Source organism: Rhincodon typus, chromosome 8, assembly GCF_021869965.1.
Source record: "Rhincodon typus isolate 14 chromosome 8, sRhiTyp1.1, whole genome shotgun sequence".
Taxonomy (NCBI): domain Eukaryota; kingdom Metazoa; phylum Chordata; class Chondrichthyes; order Orectolobiformes; family Rhincodontidae; genus Rhincodon; species Rhincodon typus.
In genome coordinates, this window is record NC_063339.1 from 81994365 (window position 1) to 82013651 (window position 19287).

A 19287-nucleotide genomic window follows, 5' to 3' on the forward strand; every position below is an offset into this window, starting at 1 on the left:
CATTAACACTTGCAGAGAGAAAAGCCGAGAAAAGGAGAAGAAAAGGGACCGAGAAGAAGATGAAGAAGAAATGTATGAACGTCGGAAACTAGAAAGGAAGCTCCGTGAGAAGGAGAATGCTTACCAAGAGGTAACTTTTGAGAAGCCAAAGGAAGGCTTTTGTGGGGAGGTGAAGTGGTGAATGAGGGGAGGTGATGGCCTAGTGGTATTATCACTGGACTGTTAATCCAGAGACCCCAGATGATGTTTTGGGGACCCGGGTTCAAATCCTGCCATGGCAGATGGTGGAATTTGAATTCAATAAATATCTGAAATTAAGAATCTAATGATGACTGTGAATCCATTGTCGATTGTGAAGAAAAAACCCATCTGGTTCATTATTGTCCTTCAGGGAAGGAAACTGCAATCCTTACCTGGTCTGGCCTACATGTGACTCCAGATCCAGAGCAATGTGGTTGACTCTGAACTGCCCTCTGGGAAATTAGGAATGGGCAGCATGGGCAATAAATGCTGCCTGGCCAGCGATGTCCTCATCCTGTGAATGAATAAAGAAGAAAGGGAATTCCAAATTAGTCTTACTGTAGTAAAAATTTGGATTTTAGGCGAAAGTGTAGGAACAGAGATAGTCAGCATGGCTTCGTCAGAGGGAGGTGAGGCCAACAGATTTTATTGACTTTTTTGAGGTGACTAGGAATGTAGATGAGGGTAATGCAGTCGATATAGTTTATATAGATTTCAGCAAAGCCTTTGACAAGATCCAACATAGGAGACTTATCAAGAAGGCAAATGTACATGGGCTTACAGGGTGAGTTGATCAAGTGGATTCAAAATTGGCTCAGTGGTAGGAGACAGGCTGCTGGAGAAACTCAGCAGATCTAGCAGCTTCTGTGGAGGGAGAAACAGAGTTAAAGTTTCAATTCTGGTATGGCTCTTCAGTTTTTCAATTCTGTTTCTCTCTTCACCTGCTCAGCTTCTCCAGCATTGTGTTTATTTCAGATTTCCAGTATTTTTCCCTCATTTGATTGTTGGGTTAGGGTTGTTTGGTTGTGCTGTATTGATTCTTGGAAATAGTTAGTCTTCCTGGAGGCATCCTCTTGTCCCAGAACAGAACAAAAGTTGACACAAAATGCCAAATACCATTTTTTCCAATTTTGCAATCATGGTTTGTTTCTGCCTAAGGATGTATGTAGATAACTTTGTCAGTTAAGGATCTGTACAGTATGCTCAAGCACCAAGGGATGTTTGTGGGAGTGGTTCCTGCCTTATGCCAGTGAGTGTCATAGAATCACATAGTATAGAAGAGGCCCTTTGGCCCATTGGAGTCTGCTTTGACACGTGAGAAACGCATGACCTGCAATCTAATCCAATTTACCACACTTGGCCCATAGCCTTGAATGTTATGATGTACCAATTGCTCATCCAGGTACCTTTTCAAGGAAGTGAGGCAACTTGCCTTTATGATCCTTCCGGGCTGTGCACTCCAGACCACCACCTGAGTAAAAAAAATTATTCCTCACATCTGTCCACGAAACCTCCACTCCCCTTGACCACATGCCCCCTCTTGACTGACTCTTCAACTAAAGGGAGCAGCTGCTCCTCATCTACTCTGTCCATTTCCCCCATAATCTTGAGCACATCAGATCACCCCTTAATCTGCTCTGCTCCAATGAAAACAACCCAAGCCTATTTAACCTTTCCTCAAACTTAAATTTTCCATCATAGGCAGCATCCTCCTCAGCACCCTGTCCTGTGCAATCACAAGCCAAGATCCCTTTGTTCCTCAGTATTTGCTGGTGTCATTCAGAGATAGCAAGAACTGCAGATGCTGGAGTCAGAGTCAGTACGGTGTGGAGCAGCAGGTCAGGCAGCGTCAGAGGATCAGGATGAAGGGTCTAGGCCCGAAAAATCGATTCTTCTGCTCCTCTGATGCTGCCTGACCTGCTGTGTTCTTTAGCTCCACACTGTATTGATTTTGCTGGTGTCAGGCTTTTCCTTGAAGGCAGTCAACCTCACTTCAGTACCCGAGCGACCTTTGTCCAGAAACTTACTAATCCAATGCTGCCACCACCACCAACCTCTCCTCCCAACCATCCCCAGTCATCTCTGTCATGTATGTACATCATCAGTAACAGGTGATCCAGCACAGAACCCTGTGGTATGCCACGAGGCACTGGCTTTCAGTCACTAAAGCAGCCTTCTGTCATCAGCCTCTGTCTCCTACCACTGAGTCACTGTTCCTCCAGCTCCACACTGTTATTGACTCTGACTCCAGCATCTGCAGTTCTTGCTATCTCTGAATGACACCAGCAAATACTGAGGAACAAAGGGACCTTGGCTAGTTTGTCCGCAGACTTCTAAAAGTGGAAGAGCATGTTAGTTGGGTGGTGAAAAAGGCATATGTAACACTTGCCTTCATCAGTCGAGGCACACATTACGAAAGCAGGAAAGTCATGTTGGATTTGCATCAAACTTTGGTGAGACCACAGTGAGAGTAAGATGTGTAGTTCTGGTCGCCACATTACACAAAGGATGTGATTACATAGGAGAGATTGCTGAGGAGGATGCTGCCTTTGATGGAAAATTTAAGTTTGAGGAAAGGTTAAATAGGCTTGGGTTGTTTTCATTGGAGCAGAGCAGATTAAGGGCGATCTGATGTGCACAAATTTATGGGGGGCATGGACAGAGTAGATAAGGAGCAGCTGCTCCATTTAGTTGAAGGGTCAGTCAAGCATGTGATCAAGGTGAGGAGTGGAGGTTTCACGGGCAGATGTGAGCGATAATCTTTTTACTCGGGTGGTGGTCTGGAGTGCACAGCCCGGAAGGATCATAAAAGCAAGTTGCCTCACATCCTTGAAAAGGTACCTGGATGAGTAATTGGTACATCATAACATTCAAGGCTATGGGCCAAGTGTGGTAAATGGGATTAGATTGCAGGTCATGTGTTTCTCACATGTCAAAGCAGACTCCATGGGCCAAAGGGCCTCTTCTATACTATGTGATTCTATGACACTCACTGGCATAAGGCAGAAACTAATCCCACAAACATCCCTTGGTGCTTGAGCATACTGTACAGATCCTTAACTGACAAAGTTATCTACATACATCCTTAGGCAGAAACAAACCATGATTGCAAAATTGGAAAAAATGGTATTTGGCATTTTGTGTCAACTTTTGTTCTGTTCTGGGACAAGAGGATGCCTCCAGGAAGACTAACTATTTCCAAGAATCAATACAGCACAACCAAACAACCCTAACCCAACAATCAAATGAGGGAAAAATACTGGAAATCTGAAATAAACACAATGCTGGAGAAGCTGAGCAGGTGAAGAGAGAAACAGAATTGAAAAACTGAAGAGCCATACCAGAATCGAAACTTTAACTCTGTTTCTCCTTCCACAGAAGCCATGCTGACTATCTCTATTCAAGCCTTGCCTGTCCAAGTAGAGAGAGATGCTCACTTTGAGAATTTTCTCCAGGACTTTCCTTACCATTGACGTGGGACTATCTCTACAACTCCTCTTCAATATTGGAACCAAATGAACTGTACCCCATTCCTCTGGTAATACTTGCATGGCTAGACAGACATTAAAAATTTGGGTCAGTACCTCTGCAATCTCCTACATTGCCTCCCAAGGCAGTCTGGAACACATCTCACCCAGACCTGGAGATGTGTTCACCTTTAAGCTTGCCAGCACCTCCAATACTTTGTCCTACCCTATGTCAGTTTGCTGAAGCACCTTAGTTTCTCTGCTGGGTTCCATACCTGAATCCTTATTCTCTCGTAAAGTATGGTTCAGCAGTCTACCTATGTCCTCGAGGCACCACCCACAGTTTGCCCATTTGGTCCCTAATGGGTCCTACTGTTTCCATGGTTATCCTCTTCTCATTGATATACTTGTAGTATATCTTGGGATTTTCCCTCTTTTTTACTAGCCAGAGCTTTCTCATATCCTGTCTTGTTTTTCTAATTGCTTTCTTAAGCTCTACCCTGCATTTTCTGTACTCTACTAATGCTTCTGATTTATTTCCTTTATATCTGCTAAAAACCTCATTTTTTCTTCTCATCATATCATGAATATCTCTGGTTATCCATGGTTCTTTGGGCTTGTGTGCACAGATTTGGTCCTCAATTTCACACTGACTCTTTAGAGGTCTACATTATATATACTAGCAATGTGTTTCTTTCCTAAGATCTATTTGCTAAGCTTCTTTCCATGCTCCCTTGAAGATATCATCTGTCTTTACTGCTCTAACAGTCTCCCTTAACTAATAATGCAACGCTATCTCCTTTGTTACTTCCATCCTCTGTCTCATCCGAAGATTCTATATGCCGGAATGTTAGGTTGCCAATCCAGTCCCTCCCTCAGTTACATCTGTGATGGCTACAATATTACACTTTCATGTGTCAGTCATCGTTCTTAACTTGTCCATTTTACCTGTGGTACTCCTGGTATTAAAGACTATTCCAGCCTTACGTTACACCCTTGAAAATTACTTTATCTGCACTCCCTCTGACTTGATATTGTTTTTTACGGTATGAGTTTTGAACATTGCTGTTTCAAACTGCTTTAATACTTCTGGCCTTTTGATTCAGCGTCTTAAAAACTGGGAAATAAGAGAGCGGAAGAAAGCAAGAGACTATGAAAAAGAAGCTGAACGGGAGGAAGAAAGAAGACGTGAAATGGTAAGTGTGATGTGCAAGGGAGTAGCAGGGGAGTGTGAAAGGGATCAGGTTATTTTGTCGGTTTTTGACATCTCGTGACCTCACTTCTCTTCCTATATGTGATTCCATTCCTGTCCTTGATTTGGTGCTCTGTCCCTATGAAAGAGTCCCACCACTAGTTTAGAAATATTTTGCAAATAATGCTGAACTGGACCAAATGGGACAGCATTCTTGAAGTTTATGGGAAATGAAAAGTGATGTGAGCAGGGGATGGGTAAGTACAAAAAGCAAGGAGTCAAAAATAAAATGTAAAGTGCTGGAATTGGGTAACAGGTGACACAAAGTAATTTGTCATGTTTTGAAGGATTACAGAGAGGTCAGAGAAATATCTGGAAATATAGATGTTAGGATTGGGAGTCCATGTACAGTAGTAATGAGTGGAGGGATGGAATAGTTGTGTTAGGCCTTCCCATAAAAAGAAATACAGGTTTCATCCTGAACATTTTTCTGACAGATCATGCTGCAAGGTGTCTTTCCCAAAATGAAAGGGAAAAGATGCAGGATGCAGACAAAAATTGAGAAGCACAGGTCACAGAGAATCACAGAATGAGAGCGAAGCAAAAATCAACAGCAAGGCTGAGAGATTGTGAGAAAGAGCAGGAAATGGCAGTTATCACCCCAAGCCCAGCCCCTGCATTCAATCCTTGTTGTGCTAAGTATAACAATAAGAAGCAATTTATGGTTAGGCAGTGTGTGCTCACACCTGTGGCTGCAAATGCGTGCTAAACCAGAAATGAGCGAGCACGTGATTCTAGACCCATTGCATCATAGTGTACAATTTGTGTGACATCATACACAAAGGCTACACGGTGCTTGTGCAGAGAAGTGTGATAAAGCGGTAGCGATTGAGGGAAAGGGTGAAGGGAGGATTTAGGACAGAATGATGACAGGAGGGGGCTTATGACGATGCAGGCCATTTCCTGGTGCATTGTCTATGGCAATGCTTCTACTGATCAGAGCCCACTTGACAATCAATTAAGCACCTTGTCTCATGCAATATAAATTGATATTGGCTTTGAAATGTAGTATTCTTGCGATTTTCCTCTGCTGACGTAACTTTTTTCAGCCATGCTCGCGTTCTGTCCTACCAAGTGACTAATAACATAGACAATGTTTGCAATTTTAGAACTACTTATGATATAGTAGATGTTACACTTTGAATCCTGTTAGCTGGAGCCTTTGCACGAACGAATAGAGGAATTTATCTATTTAGCAGCTATTTTTAAGCTGTACAAGTGTCATGACATAAATATAGACAGCTGAATCAAATCAGTTTTTCTACCTTCATATTCGCAGCACAGAGGGTTCCTGTGATGTAGTGGAAGTGTCCCCACCTCTTGAGCGAGGAGGCCCAGGTTCAGGTCCCACTTGAACAGGTTGATTAAAAAATTCTGTATTCGCAATGCAGTAAAATTAAAACTTTCTAAGGCCCTCAAAATTGACCCCTGTGGTTCCTAACCAGATGTTTTGAGTAATCAGTCACAGACTCTGTAAATAACCAATCTAGACACGGGGTTTTGTTGCTTAAACAAAAGACTTAACAACAATTTATTAGCAATACAGTAACGAGCAGATCAGAGTAAGACAGTTTTAAACCCAGCAACCTTTGTTTTCAGTACCAATCGCAACAAAAGACAGGCAGATAAACAAACACAGTTAAGATATAAATGAAAGAAAATAATAAAACCGACCAGATTACTGAAGTGATTTGCCCAATGCATTGTTCCATAGGCATATGTGATTATTTCTTGGTTGCTTTTCTGAAGACATTGATCAGGGCCATCTTTTCAGCACGTTCTGAGGAAGTTTCAGCAATAATTAAGATTTAGTTTCTTTTTTTTTCCGAACTTCCAGTAAGTACTAATAGGAGGTTAGGCAGGGAGCTTTTTCAAATCTTCATGCTGTAGCATCAACAACCAAAGTCCTACCGGAAACATAGTCCAAAAACCGAGTTGAAAACGCTGGCCCCTCATTTTGGCTACCATCTTCCCTTCCAGACTTGTACCACCAACCCCCAAGTATTGATCTGGTTAATGACCAAAGATCTATCTGGTTAATCATACTGCTTTCCTTGGGTATCAAAGAATCTATGAAATACTTTTGGTCAAGAACCAACCAGCAATTAATTTCAAGGCCTGGCTTCTCAAACAAATGGCAGCTTGTTTGTTCTGCTTTTTTCTAAACACAAACTGCTACTTGCAGTCCATCTTCAGCTCTCAGTTCCCAGCTCCAAACCAAAATTGATAAAAGTATGAAACAAAAATAATGAAAATTGGCGGCACGGTGGCTAAGTGGTTAGCACTGCTGCCTCACAGCACCAGGGACCCAGATTCGAAGTCCACCCTCAGGCGACTGTCTGTGTGGAGTTTGCACATTCTCCCCCTGTCTGCATGCGTTTCCTCCAGGTGCTCCGGTTTCCTCCCACAGTCCAAAGATGTGCAGGCTAGGTGGATTAGCCATGCTAAATTGCCTGTAGTGTTCAGGGATGTGTAGATTAGGTGGGCTATGGGGGATGGGTCTGGGTGGGATGCTCCAAGGATCGGTGTGGACTAGTTGGGCTGAAGAGCCTGTTTTCACAGTGTAGGGATTCTGTTTTTAAAAAAATCAGCCAAGGTTCTATCAAAAACCATTAGAAAGATGATTTATAGTTTACGTCCTAACATGGAGTTGAGCCATTTAGAAAGAAAGTTTTTGATTTCACTTTTGTGTTGAATTTACTAAACTGAGCAGTGATGGTGATTAATGCATTCCACAAGATGATCCCTTTGCTTCAGCCTCCATGCTGGAATTGGAGATGGTGAGAGTGAGAAGCCAGGACAGATCAATCTCAGGCAATCTTCTATGGCTTCTGTCTTCTACTGGCTTCAGATGCTAGTACTGGGGACTGGACCATCACTGTGCCGTCATTCATAATACTGAAGTTTGGTGCTGGAATGGAGGATGGAAATAACTCTGTTTTTAGAATTAGAGGCTCGGTTTTGCTTGTTAAACATAAAAGTCTTGCTAATAATGGATTTCCACTACATAGGCAAAAGAAGCAAAAAGACTGAAAGAGTTTTTGGAAGATTATGATGATGACCGAGATGATCCGAAGTATTACAGGTAATTTGAGGACTTTCTGTGTAACCTGACTACAATACTAGGTTGTTTTATGCCTGTGTTCTATGAAGTGATTTCCTTGTTTAACTTTAGGGGGAGCGCTTTGCAGAAGCGTCTGAGAGATCGAGAAAAAGAAATAGAAGCCGACGAAAGGGACCGCAAGCGAGAGAAGGAGGAACACGAAGAGATTCGGCAGCGTTTGCTGGCAGAAGGGCATCCTGATCCAGATGCAGAACTTCAGAGGGTATGTCACTGCAAATCAGTCAGTGCTGAATCAAGTGTCCTTCAAATGTAATTGTTAGTAATAGTTGCAAATGACTGTGGATAAGTCATTTTAATTAAGGTGTAAAACAATAAAGCTCTTCCAGCCTTTCATCTTTTGGAATATTGATTTGAAAACACAGAAAGAAAGAGCCAAAGTAGGCTGTTCAAGCTTGCTCCGCTGTTGAACAAGGTCATGGCTAACCTGATTGTAAACTTAAATCCACATGCCTGACTCTCCTGGATAATCGTTCATCCTTTTGCTTAACAAGAATCTATTTACCTCCTCTTTGGGGAAAAAAAATCAAGAACTTTGCTTCCACCACTTACTCCTCAGGAAGAATTTAAAAAAACTCATGACATTCTGAAAGAGAAATTTTCTCTTTATCTGTTTTAATTGGGTAGTCACTGATCTTGAAACAATAGCCCCTAGTTCTAGATTCTCCAAGAACATCCTTTTCACATGTATTCTGTCAAGGTTCCTCCGGATGTTGTATGTTTCAATCAAGTCACCACTTAAACTCAAGCAGATACGAGCCTTATCTGTCCAGTCCTTCCTGTAATACAGACTGCCCATTCCAAGTATTAGTCTTATAAAACTTCACTGAATTATTTTCAACTAATTTACGTGATCCTTAAATAAGGAGACCAATACTGTGTACAGTACTCCAGTTGTGGCCTCACAAGTATGTTCTATAACTGAAGCATGATCTCCCTACTTTTGTATTCGATTCCACCCACACATTGTGACATTTCATTAGCTTTGCTGATTGCTTGTTGCATGCTAACTTTTTGGCTTTGTGCATGAGAACACGCAGATCCTTTGAATTTCAGCTTTGCAATCTCTTACCATTTAAATACTATTCTTCCTGCCAAAATGGACAACTTTACATTTTCCCACATTATACTTCATTTGCCACATGTTTGCCTGCTCACAACGTGTCTTGTTGTAGCTTCCTAAAGTGCTCTTCGTAACTTACTTTTCAGCCAAGAATCATTTTGGACTCATAACCTTAGCCTTGTTTCTCTCCCTACAAATGTTGCTAGACCTGTTGAGTTTCTCCTGAACTTTGTTCTACTATTTTCCTACCTGTTGTAATGACATCAAATTTGGTAACCATAACTTTCGTTAAAAGTTGAGGTCTGAGCACTGATCCCTGTAGCAAACCACTCTCTGCTTCCTGATAGGCAGATTTTTAAGTGGCAGAAGGGATGCAACATGGGAAGGAGGCTATGCAAGAAAGAATAAAAGTACAGACTATTTTCTAAATGGGGAAAGGCTTTAGAAATCTGAAGCACAAAGGGATTTGGGAGTCTAAAGTTCAGGATTTTCTTAATGTTGACATGCAAGTACAGTTGCTGGTTAGCAAGGCAAATGCAATGTTTGCAGGCATGTACTGCTGAGGCTGTATCAGGCTCTTGTCAGACCACATTTAGAATATTGTGAGCAATATTGTTGCCCCTTATCTAAAGAAAGATGTGCTGGCCTTGGAGGGGCCAGCATTCACTATCTTCCAATCTAATGTGACCTTCCCCAAATCAAGGGAGTTTGGGAATGTTAAAACCAATGCATCAACTATATCACTAGCCACTTCTATTAAAATCCTAAGATGAAGTCTGTCAAGATTCATGACTTGGCAGCTCCAGTAATTTACTCAGTGCCACATCACTGATGATTGTGATTTCTCTTAGTTTCTTATTTCCTACCATTTCCTGATTTTTATTTTGTTTTGTTTTTGGTTGGTAGGAAAGAGGGGCTGTTGGCTTTATGGCAAATAACCTCGTCTTGTTGTATATTGTTATCTTGTGAATAGATGGAACAGGAAGCAGAGCGGCGGCGGCAGCAACCAATCAAGCAGGAGCCAGAATCAGAAGAGGAGGAGGAGGAAGAAGAGAAGCCGGAGAAAGAGGAGCGACGAGAGGAAGAGGAAGAAGAGCCAGAGCAGAAACCCTGCCTTAAGCCCACATTGCGTCCTATTTGTTCTGTCCCTTCTGTTTCATCAGCAAGTGGTAATGCCACACCCAATACACCAGCAGATGAGTCTCCCTGTGGCATTATCATTCCACATGAGAATTCTCCAGACCAACAGCAAGAGGAGCAGCGGCCTAAAATAGGCCTGAGCCTCAAATTAGGTTAGGCATTATAAATTAACACCTTGTAGAACTAATGCTGCTGGTAATGACTTACTTTACCATGAAATTGATGTTCTCATTTAGAACATTTTAAGCAACATGTGTTTTTTTCACTTTTGGAACCTGGATTCAACTTGAATGCAGGCAAACAAGAGAGAAATCTTCTGGCTGGTTACTGGTGGTCAAGAGTTCACTTTGTTAGTTTAAAAAGACCAGAATGTTTGTTATACTTAATGTGTGCACCGATGATCCCGCTCAAATACAATGCAAGTGTGGAGGAGACTTTTGCATTGCATTGTACTTTTGGTGAGGAATGAGGACTCAATCCTTGGAATAAAAACTGTTTAATTTTCAGGGATGAAAAGCTTGATGATCAGGCAGGTGTGCACACAAGTTACAGGTACCAAGCAGTTGGCAGATTAATTAATGTTCAACACAAAATTTGACATTTAGTCTTTGATGAATGGGATATCAAGGACATTATATTTACCAATCAGCAACAAATTGTGTGAAACTGAAACCATTTTTCTCCATTTTCTGCATAGGTGGCTCCAGTAGTCCGAGTCAGACCATTTCAGTCAAAAGAAAGAAACTTCCAGTAGATAGTGTTTTCAATAAGTTTGACGACGAAGACAGTGATGAAGTTCCTCGTAAGCGGAAACTGGTCCCATTGGATTATTCAGAGGATGAAAAAGGTGCTTCTAAAGGAAATGTAAATACAGAAGAGAAACGAAAACACATAAAAAATCTGATTGAGAAAATCCCAACAGCTAAACCAGAACTCTTTGCGTATCCTCTTGACTGGTCGATTGTGGACACGGTAAACTTCTCTATTTTTATTTGTGAAGGCCTATAGCTGATATCATTATAGTAACCTATCTATTTCCCAACACACTGGAGTTGCTTGTGAAGATAAGCACTGTTTTGTCATTGATGCATAAATAGAGTTGGTGATCATTTTAATTCCTGCTGTTTCTGCCAGAGTGATTAAAGGAACAAACCCACTGTTACATAAATAGCAAGTCAACGAATCATGTCACAATCTTGAGTGTAAATAAATTAGTAGGTATCATGTTGGAAATTTGAATTTGAATCCAAACTGAATTTTTGCTCAGCCAGGTTGTTAAGGTATTCCATGTGAATGCTTAGCTCAGCGAGTTTATCCATACTGACAGTAAATTCTCAAGTGCAGCCCTGGTCTGGCTGAGTATTTGATCCCTGCTGAGGTGGCAATAGTGATATCCCAACTATCACTATCTCTTGTTTAGGTAGAAACATATGAATTAAGGTTTCTGATTGTTAGTGTATCTTTTATTACTTCTGCCATTGTCTGTCTGTTAACAATCCATTTCAGAAACCAATGGAGGTGCATCAACAAAACCTGGCATGCACGGTTTGGCTAAATTAATTGCTGAGTTTTTAGTGAAGATGTGGATCTGGGTCCTGGAACTTTTTTAAAGGATTCGTGCACTGATTGTATTGAGTTAAAATGAATCTTTTAGACTTGAAATTGAATGAGTTTTAAATCAGCTAAACTACATTTTCAGTCAAATATTTTGTAGAAGTGCGTCTGAAATTTCAACTGAATATTTTGAGGTACTTCTTAGAAGTCAAATTGGATGAAAATAAAAGTTGTTGTTTGAAGTGATGACTAAAAATTTTTAAGCAAGTGAGGAAGTTGAAGGGGAAACAATTTAGAGAAAGGAGCAGAGCCTGGGATTTTGATATAATGGGGTATATCTCCTGATTATGGTCTGAAAGGCATGTTGGTGGTGCAGAGATCTTGGCAGTTGAAGGGCAAGAGAAGTAAGCAGGAATGAGAGCATAAGAGCTTGAACAGTCTTAATCACAAAAAGAAAGAACTATATACTTTAGCATTGGACAAATGGAACCATAGTCAGTTACCTTAGAAGTGATGGCTGGGACTTCAGTGATCGTAGCAACATTTTGGCTGGCACAAGTTTGAAGGACGAAAGCTCAACCAGTTGTCCAACCTGGAGGAGACAAAGCTATGTTCGTGAATTGCAGCAGAGGTTATGACAGAGATGTGAGGGGGTGGTCCTTGTGATCTGGTGTTCAACCTGTATCCCATTAGGAGACCAAAGTTGCTGGTACATTTAATCTATTCCAACCTGAAACAGTGGCTGGTGGGAAACAGTGGAAACAATGGTGAACATCTGGAGCAGGGGCTGAAGGACAGATAGCTTGGATTTTCCGAATGTTTCACTTGAGAAAATTATATCTCAATCTGTGGTGGAAATTGGGCTGATAACACAGGCATCAGAGAGAAGAGAAGTGGAGCTGAAGGTATAACTCCATTTACTTTATCTCATAAACTCAGTGAAGAATCCAGGAGAAACAGAAATTGCTGGAGGAGTTAATGTTTTGAGTCCAGTGCTTGTTCTGAAGAAGAGTTATTGGACTCAATGTTGACTCTGTTTCTTTCTTCACAGATTAGACTAGTCCTGAATTTCTCCAGCACTTTCTGGTTTTGAATCATTGATTTTGTTTGAGGGCAACCATTTGCTTGGTGAAAAAGGGATAAGGAGGTTAGGATGAAAGGAGGTGATGCTGTTCTGTTTTTCTGGCCCATTTCTGTGCGTTTTATGTAGTACTGCCCAGCTGTATCTTAGAGTCAGGAAAAAGTCCTATGACCCATTGCGTCCACATCCGTCAAAGACAACTACCCTAATTGAAGGAAACAGTCAAGCTTTTATTGTTAAGTAGGAATATCATGTCTGTCCTGTTCATTACTGTTTATTCCACAGTAAAGTCAGTTTTATTAATGGCCGTGGTTTGTTTTAACCTGCCCTGTGTTGGCTTCGTAACCTCTGCAGTTATATTAAATAACTGCAGAGAATTAACCTGCAGCAGTTAATGGTATTGGTAACTCCTTACCACTCATATGTTCTCAAAAAGCTCATTGTTTAATAGAATTGTGGATATGTTTCACTTGATTGTGTCGGAGGATGTATTGATTAATGTTGAATGCAACTGTCCTGATTCAGGATTACCATTGAATAACACTATTTGGATTGTCTTTTTTTTAAACAGAACTTAATGGACCGACGCATTAGACCATGGATCAATAAAAAAATAATAGAATACATTGGTGAAGAAGAAGCAACACTAGTTGACTTTGTTTGTTCAAAGGTTGGTAATTTCAAGGTTTTAGCAAATATGTTTTTGTAAATTAAAACCACTCCTTATTAGTTAAATGCCCGATGAACCTGACTGAAAGTTTTGATTAGGTGCCTAGAATAGTAGACTGGGGAATGTCTAAGTAGGTCACTTGAATGAACTTCCAGAGGGCATTCGATAATCTCATGAGACCGTTAGCTCACATTGAAGCTGTCTGACGTGTAGACAAGTTATTGATCTGGTTAGGAAATTAATTGAATGGAAGGAGCCTTACGATTAGAACCTTCCAGGTCATGGTTTCCAGATTATCTCTGATTTCATGCGTTAATATGTGGAGTAATAGTAAGACAGAACTTATAAGTGCATGGTGGAGGTGATAGTGTAGGAGGGAGAGCCCTAGATTCCCGGAACATTAAGACTGGTTCTGGAGGGTGTGGGTCTCACAGCCTAGTCAGACTGCATTTCAGCTTTAGTAGATTTTGTTAGTACTGACGGAGTATTTAAAGTAATTGGGGGAGATGGGTGAAAATGGAGAGGACCAGAATGTAGCAATTGGTGGACAAAACAAGGGTAGCAAAGGATTGGAGGAGACTAATAGCACTAGAAGAGGAAATAATCAGGTATTTACTGACGTCAAAGTAAGAAGGAATGCAATGAGATGTAAATTGGATTTGCAATATATGTATATAAAGACACAATGCGTGGCAAATAAGATTGGTGAGCTGCAGGTACAGATTTCTACTTGGGAATAGGATGTTGTGGTGATGATGGAGACCTGGCTCAAAACAGGCAGGGGCATTTGATTAACTGTATGGGAAATGTTTATGAAAAATAGGGTGGAGGAGGCATGGTATTATGTATAACGTTATAGCGCTAAAAGAGAGATGTCCTTGAGGGGTTGCAGACAATATATTGAATTAGAATTAAAAAAACATAGCAGAGCAGTGTATTCTGCAGTTCTCAACTAGTGGGAGAAGCAGAGGTGCAAATTACAAGGAAATTGTAGAGCAATGCAAAAACTATGGAGTTGTTACAATGAGGAACTTCTTAGAAAAATGACTTTTATTTCTGTTATCCTCTGCCAAAGAGGAAGGATACATTTTCTGTATTTGATTCTGCAGAATGAGGTGGATCAATGTGTCAGTGGGCAAATGTTTAGGCAAAAGTGATCATTGTATCAGGGTGTTTAGGTTAGCTTTGGAAATAGATAATACTTCATTGAGGAGAGCCAAGTTCAGTCGAGTGAGAACAGTCTGGACCAGGAATTGGATTCAAACTTTGGTCAGCAAATCTGAAACTGAACAGTGGGATAACTTCAAATACAAAGAGTTTGGCTACAGTCAAGCTGTAGTCCCACAAGGATTTTGTTGAGGGGAATGGGGTGACAAATAAAGCTCTCTGGATGATAAGAGTACGTTGAAGCAACTACATGGTGCCAATCACAGATGTCAGCTTGATATTACAACTAAGAACCAGACTGAGGGCCAGTGAATAAAGAAACAATAGAAACAAAGAATTTGTGTAGGAAGAGACTGGTAGCTACCATAAAAAGGAATTCTGAAACCTCAGCATTTACATTTTGGTTGATTTAATGAGCACTGTATCCAGGCTGCACTGAAAACTGTCGGCAGTATGAGTCTTTCTTTTGAATTGAATTTAGCTTAATCTATAGTGACTGAACTGATGTATTTCCACAGGTCATGGCACACAGTTCACCACAGAGCATTTTAGATGATGTAGCCATGGTAAGATATTTCTCACTATTGTTCTTTCTGAGAGTCTATATTCCAGTCATTTGTACTACTCCTTGGACAAATGGAAGTAAAATTCCAGCTTAGAATGTTGTACTTAGACAATCATTTTTTTATGGCCTCCGATTTGAGTTTTCTGAAGATGGTATAGCTGTCCCTCTTGTGCAACTCTTAACTAGTTGTCATCTTCTTTCTCTCCTTCCAAGCTCCCTTTTCCTGCTTGCTGTGACCCTTCACGGTATTGTCACTCGAATGACTGATTAACACAACTCCTCCTCTGATCAGATGCTAGCTGACATTATAAGCACCTATCCAAAGTTACTGTCCACCCTGCTTTAAAGCTTAACTTGCTGAAGAATCCCACACTAATGTCTCAGTCACAACCATCCAATTTCCAATGCTGCTTTTCCTGTCAAACCCTTGAATGAGTTGTTTCTAAAATCCACATATGCTTTTCATGGAAACAGAAACACACCATTTGGCCCATTGTGGCTGTGCAAGCTCAACAAGAACAATCCAGTGTCCTTCTATTTGACCTGCAGGATATGATGTTTTTTTTTAAGGCAGTGTTTCAGATCACTGCCGGATGGTGATTGTTCTTGTCTTGATCTGTCTGCAGCTGTTGAAATGATTTATCATGACACCTACTCCAGGCTTGTAAACCGTGGCGACAATAAGGCTCGTGTACTGAGCAGTGACACTGGTGGCAAAGACACTTTTCGTTATGGGTTGTTTTCAGGGCAGAATGAGAAAAGAGGGTCCTGAATCAGGAGGAAGATGAGAAGACTGAATCTCTGTGTGTGTGTGTGTGTGTGTGTGTGTGTGTGTGAGAGAGACAGAGAGACAGCAAGTGCAAGCAGGGGCACCGGTGCGAATGTGAGCGGGGCTGCTGGTGCGTGAGAGAGAGTGGAGCCATATTGGAAGATAAACACCAATCTGCTATCTTTCTAGCCACCTGCTTCAATATTCTGGGAACCCTTCAATCTAATTACCTTTACAAGTGCTGCTACGTTACTGCTAATTTCTTTCAGTTCTTCACTGAAACAAGTTCTTTGATTAGCTAGTATTTCTTTGAGATTTTCTGTATCATCTTCTGTGAAAATAGATACAAAATAATTGCTTAGCTTATCTGCTATTTCCCCGTTCTGCACTATGAAGACTCCTGTGTCTGGCTGTGACACGTTCACATTTGCTCTCATTAACACATATATCTAAAGAAACTTTTACAACCTTCCTTCACTAACTAGCATTCTTATTATCTCTTTTTGTTCTATTTTCTTTGTCCTTAATTGCTCAGACTCAGTTTTCTGAAATCCTTCTAAGCAATGTAGTCTAATATTTGTTTTTTTAAGCCATAGTTGATTCATCTTTCCCCTTGGCTTTTTGTGCTCTAGAGAAATCTATAACTGTTATAGACTGTGTAGTTCTTCAAATATTCGTCATTGCTTGTCTACTGTCAAACCTTTATGTACTTTCTCAAACCACCATAGTCAACTGGTTCCTTGTTCGCATGGTTTCCTTTGCTTAGATTTAAGATGCTAGTTTCAGAATGAACTATGTCGCAGTTGAATTTCATGTAAAATTCACAGAAACAGAAAGTAGGTATGGGGTAGACCATTCGTCCCTTTGAGCCTGCACCACCGCTCAATATGATCATAGCTGGTCATGCAGTCTCGCTATCCTGCTCCCACTTTGTTTCCATACGGCTTGATCCCTTTAGCTGCAAGGGCTATGTGCAACTCCCTCTTGAATATATCTAATAAACAGGCCCGAACGGCTTTCTGTGGTAGAGAATTTCATAGTTTGACAACTGAGTGGCGCAGTAGTTAGCGCTGCTGCCTCATATCGCCAGAGACCCAGGTTCAATTGCAGCCTCGAGCGACTGTCTGTGTGGAGTTTGCACAATCTCCCCATGTCTGCATGAGTTGCTCCGGTTTCCCCCCACATTCCAGAGATGTGCAGGCTACTTGGATTGGCCATGCTACATTTCCCCTAGTGTCAGGGATTTATAGGCTGGGTGGGTTAGCCATGGGGAATGCAGGATTGTAAGGATAGGCAGGGGAGTGAGTCTGGGTTGGATGCTCTTCAGAGGGTCGGTGTGGACTTGTTGGGCCTAATGGTCTGTTTCCACACTGTAGTGATTCTATTCTATGGACCCAACCCACAACGTTCTTTCCTTCAAGGGACTATCCAATTTCCTTCTCAAAGTCTGTATTTTGCATTCTCCACTGTCATGAACTGGGCTCATCTCTTGCCCAAAATCTTAAACACATATCCTTAGTTCTTGTACAGTTAGCTGCTAATTCATTTTTCCTTGTGTACCTTGTTGAAGCTGGTAATTAAATCTCCTTTGTGGCAAGTAAAACAGCTGCATCCTTTCCATCCTAACCTGCCCAAATGCACACCTGGAATCATTCTAGTATATGTCCTGTACCCTCTCAAAGGCCTTCACATCTTGTCTGAACTGTGGCGAGCAAAATTAAATTAAATGCTCTAGTTGTGCTCTAACCACAGTACAAGGTCACTGCTTTTGAACTCAATACCTCTATTTGTTAAGTCCAAGATCCCAGATATTTGAGTGATTATTTTCTCAATATATCCTGTCACCTTGAAAGATTGATGCACACATTACCCACTGTTTAGATTTGTGCCATTGAGTCTATATTCCTTCTGCCAAAATGCATCACCTCACCCTTCTCCGTGTTGAGAACTGCCATTTGTCTGCCCAACTGCCACCCTTGTTAACTTTAGCCAGGATTTGTGCTCATCGCTATGATCCATCCCTGTGTAAATGTGGACCAGATATGGCTCTGCTTTGAAATTGCTCTTAACACTTAGTGATATTCGTTAGCTAAATCTCTCACACACTGAAAGCTCATTACAAGAAAGTGCCAGAGAGTTGGGATTGGCCATGGAACCCAGAGTGAGGCAGTATCTGCACAGGAGCGAAAACTTAGTGTGCAAAAGACAATGTTGAACTATTTTAGATTATCTTGAGCTAAATGTTATTTCTTCCTGTAGGTACTGGATGAAGAAGCAGAAGTCTTCATAGTGAAGATGTGGAGGCTATTAATATATGAAACAGAGGCTAAAAAGATAGGACTTGTTAAATAGATTGTAATTCTTCTGCATAGGAATATGTCTTTTGGAAACATTTCTTCCATTCTTTAAAATTGTAACTTTCATCTGTTTTCAGAGGCACTTGTGAAGCTTGTATTTTTTATTTTAGAGATAATGTGAAGTCCTGTCCCTTTCCTTTGGTTTGTCATATCCCTAAATCATCCCTCTTTGTTTCATTGAGATAAATAACTGGTTATTTTTTATAAATTGAATGCTTCTGTGTATTTTCATCACCAACACACTGATTTCTGTTCTGTCGGTGTTACATTTATAAAGGTTGTGCTGTATTGATACAAGAAATTTGCACTTAATATCCAGGTCGTTCCTGTGATATTGGAGGAGCAGGTTTAGAATTAAGATGTTTATACATTTATTGTTTGGAAACTAGTAATTCATGAGAGAAAAACACTTTGAAAGATGCAGAAATAGTTTTCTCATCAAACTATTGAAAATATTTTAAATGTTGCATTTAAAATGTTTGCATTTTCCAGCAGGTGACAGAATAGGGTTTAAATGGCTTTGAAATAAACAAACAGGTTTGCCAATGACTTAGTTGACTTTTTAAAGAGACCTGTATCCCCTTTTGTTGCCAACATAGGTTTAATTTAAAATGTGTTTTGAAATCAAACCTTCATAAAGTTTTACATTTACCATTTTTTATATAGCCAAAATTGTCTGTGATGAGAATACAAGGACAAGCTATTGTTTTGTCAGCCTCGTACAATTACTTTGGGGTGAAGTTTTAATAAACTAAATGACCTCTGTTTGTAAAGGGTGTAATGTGTTTTGAGCTATAATATCATGGCTTCATGGTTGGCTTAGAAATACAACCTATGTAGGTCCATTAAAAGGAATGCTATCTCTTTAATGGGTCTTTCATCTTGGGTAGCTGTATCCCAGGACACGGTTTATTTTGCTCTGGAATGGTTGGAAGGCTTTTATTTTAGAAAGTCTTTCAAAACAAAATGTTGAGCAGTCTTCTTGGATGATGTGAGGGACTCAAATCTGCTACTGCAATTATTTTTCACAAAATCAGAAGTTTTCTATGGAGTCATGACA

The 19287-nt window shown here is 40.7% G+C and overlaps 1 protein-coding gene across 3 annotated transcripts in view; it reads left to right on the forward strand.

Moving 5' to 3' along the window:
- The window catches only part of rbm25b (RNA binding motif protein 25b), an 88443-nt gene extending 69443 nt beyond the window's left edge, over positions 1-19000 (forward strand). For all 3 annotated transcript variants that reach the window (XM_020532840.2, XM_020532841.2, XM_020532843.2), the window contains 9 exons: positions 16-130; positions 4595-4684; positions 7752-7825; positions 7916-8066; positions 9898-10216; positions 10762-11036; positions 13271-13369; positions 15055-15102; positions 18130-19000. In XM_020532840.2, coding sequence (XP_020388429.1) covers positions 16-130; positions 4595-4684; positions 7752-7825; positions 7916-8066; positions 9898-10216; positions 10762-11036; positions 13271-13369; positions 15055-15102; positions 18130-18222 — 1264 coding nt within the window. In that variant the 3' untranslated portion in view covers positions 18223-19000. The remainder of the gene's footprint in view (positions 1-15; positions 131-4594; positions 4685-7751; positions 7826-7915; positions 8067-9897; positions 10217-10761; positions 11037-13270; positions 13370-15054; positions 15103-18129) is intronic.
- Positions 19001-19287: the final 287 nt, after the last annotated feature.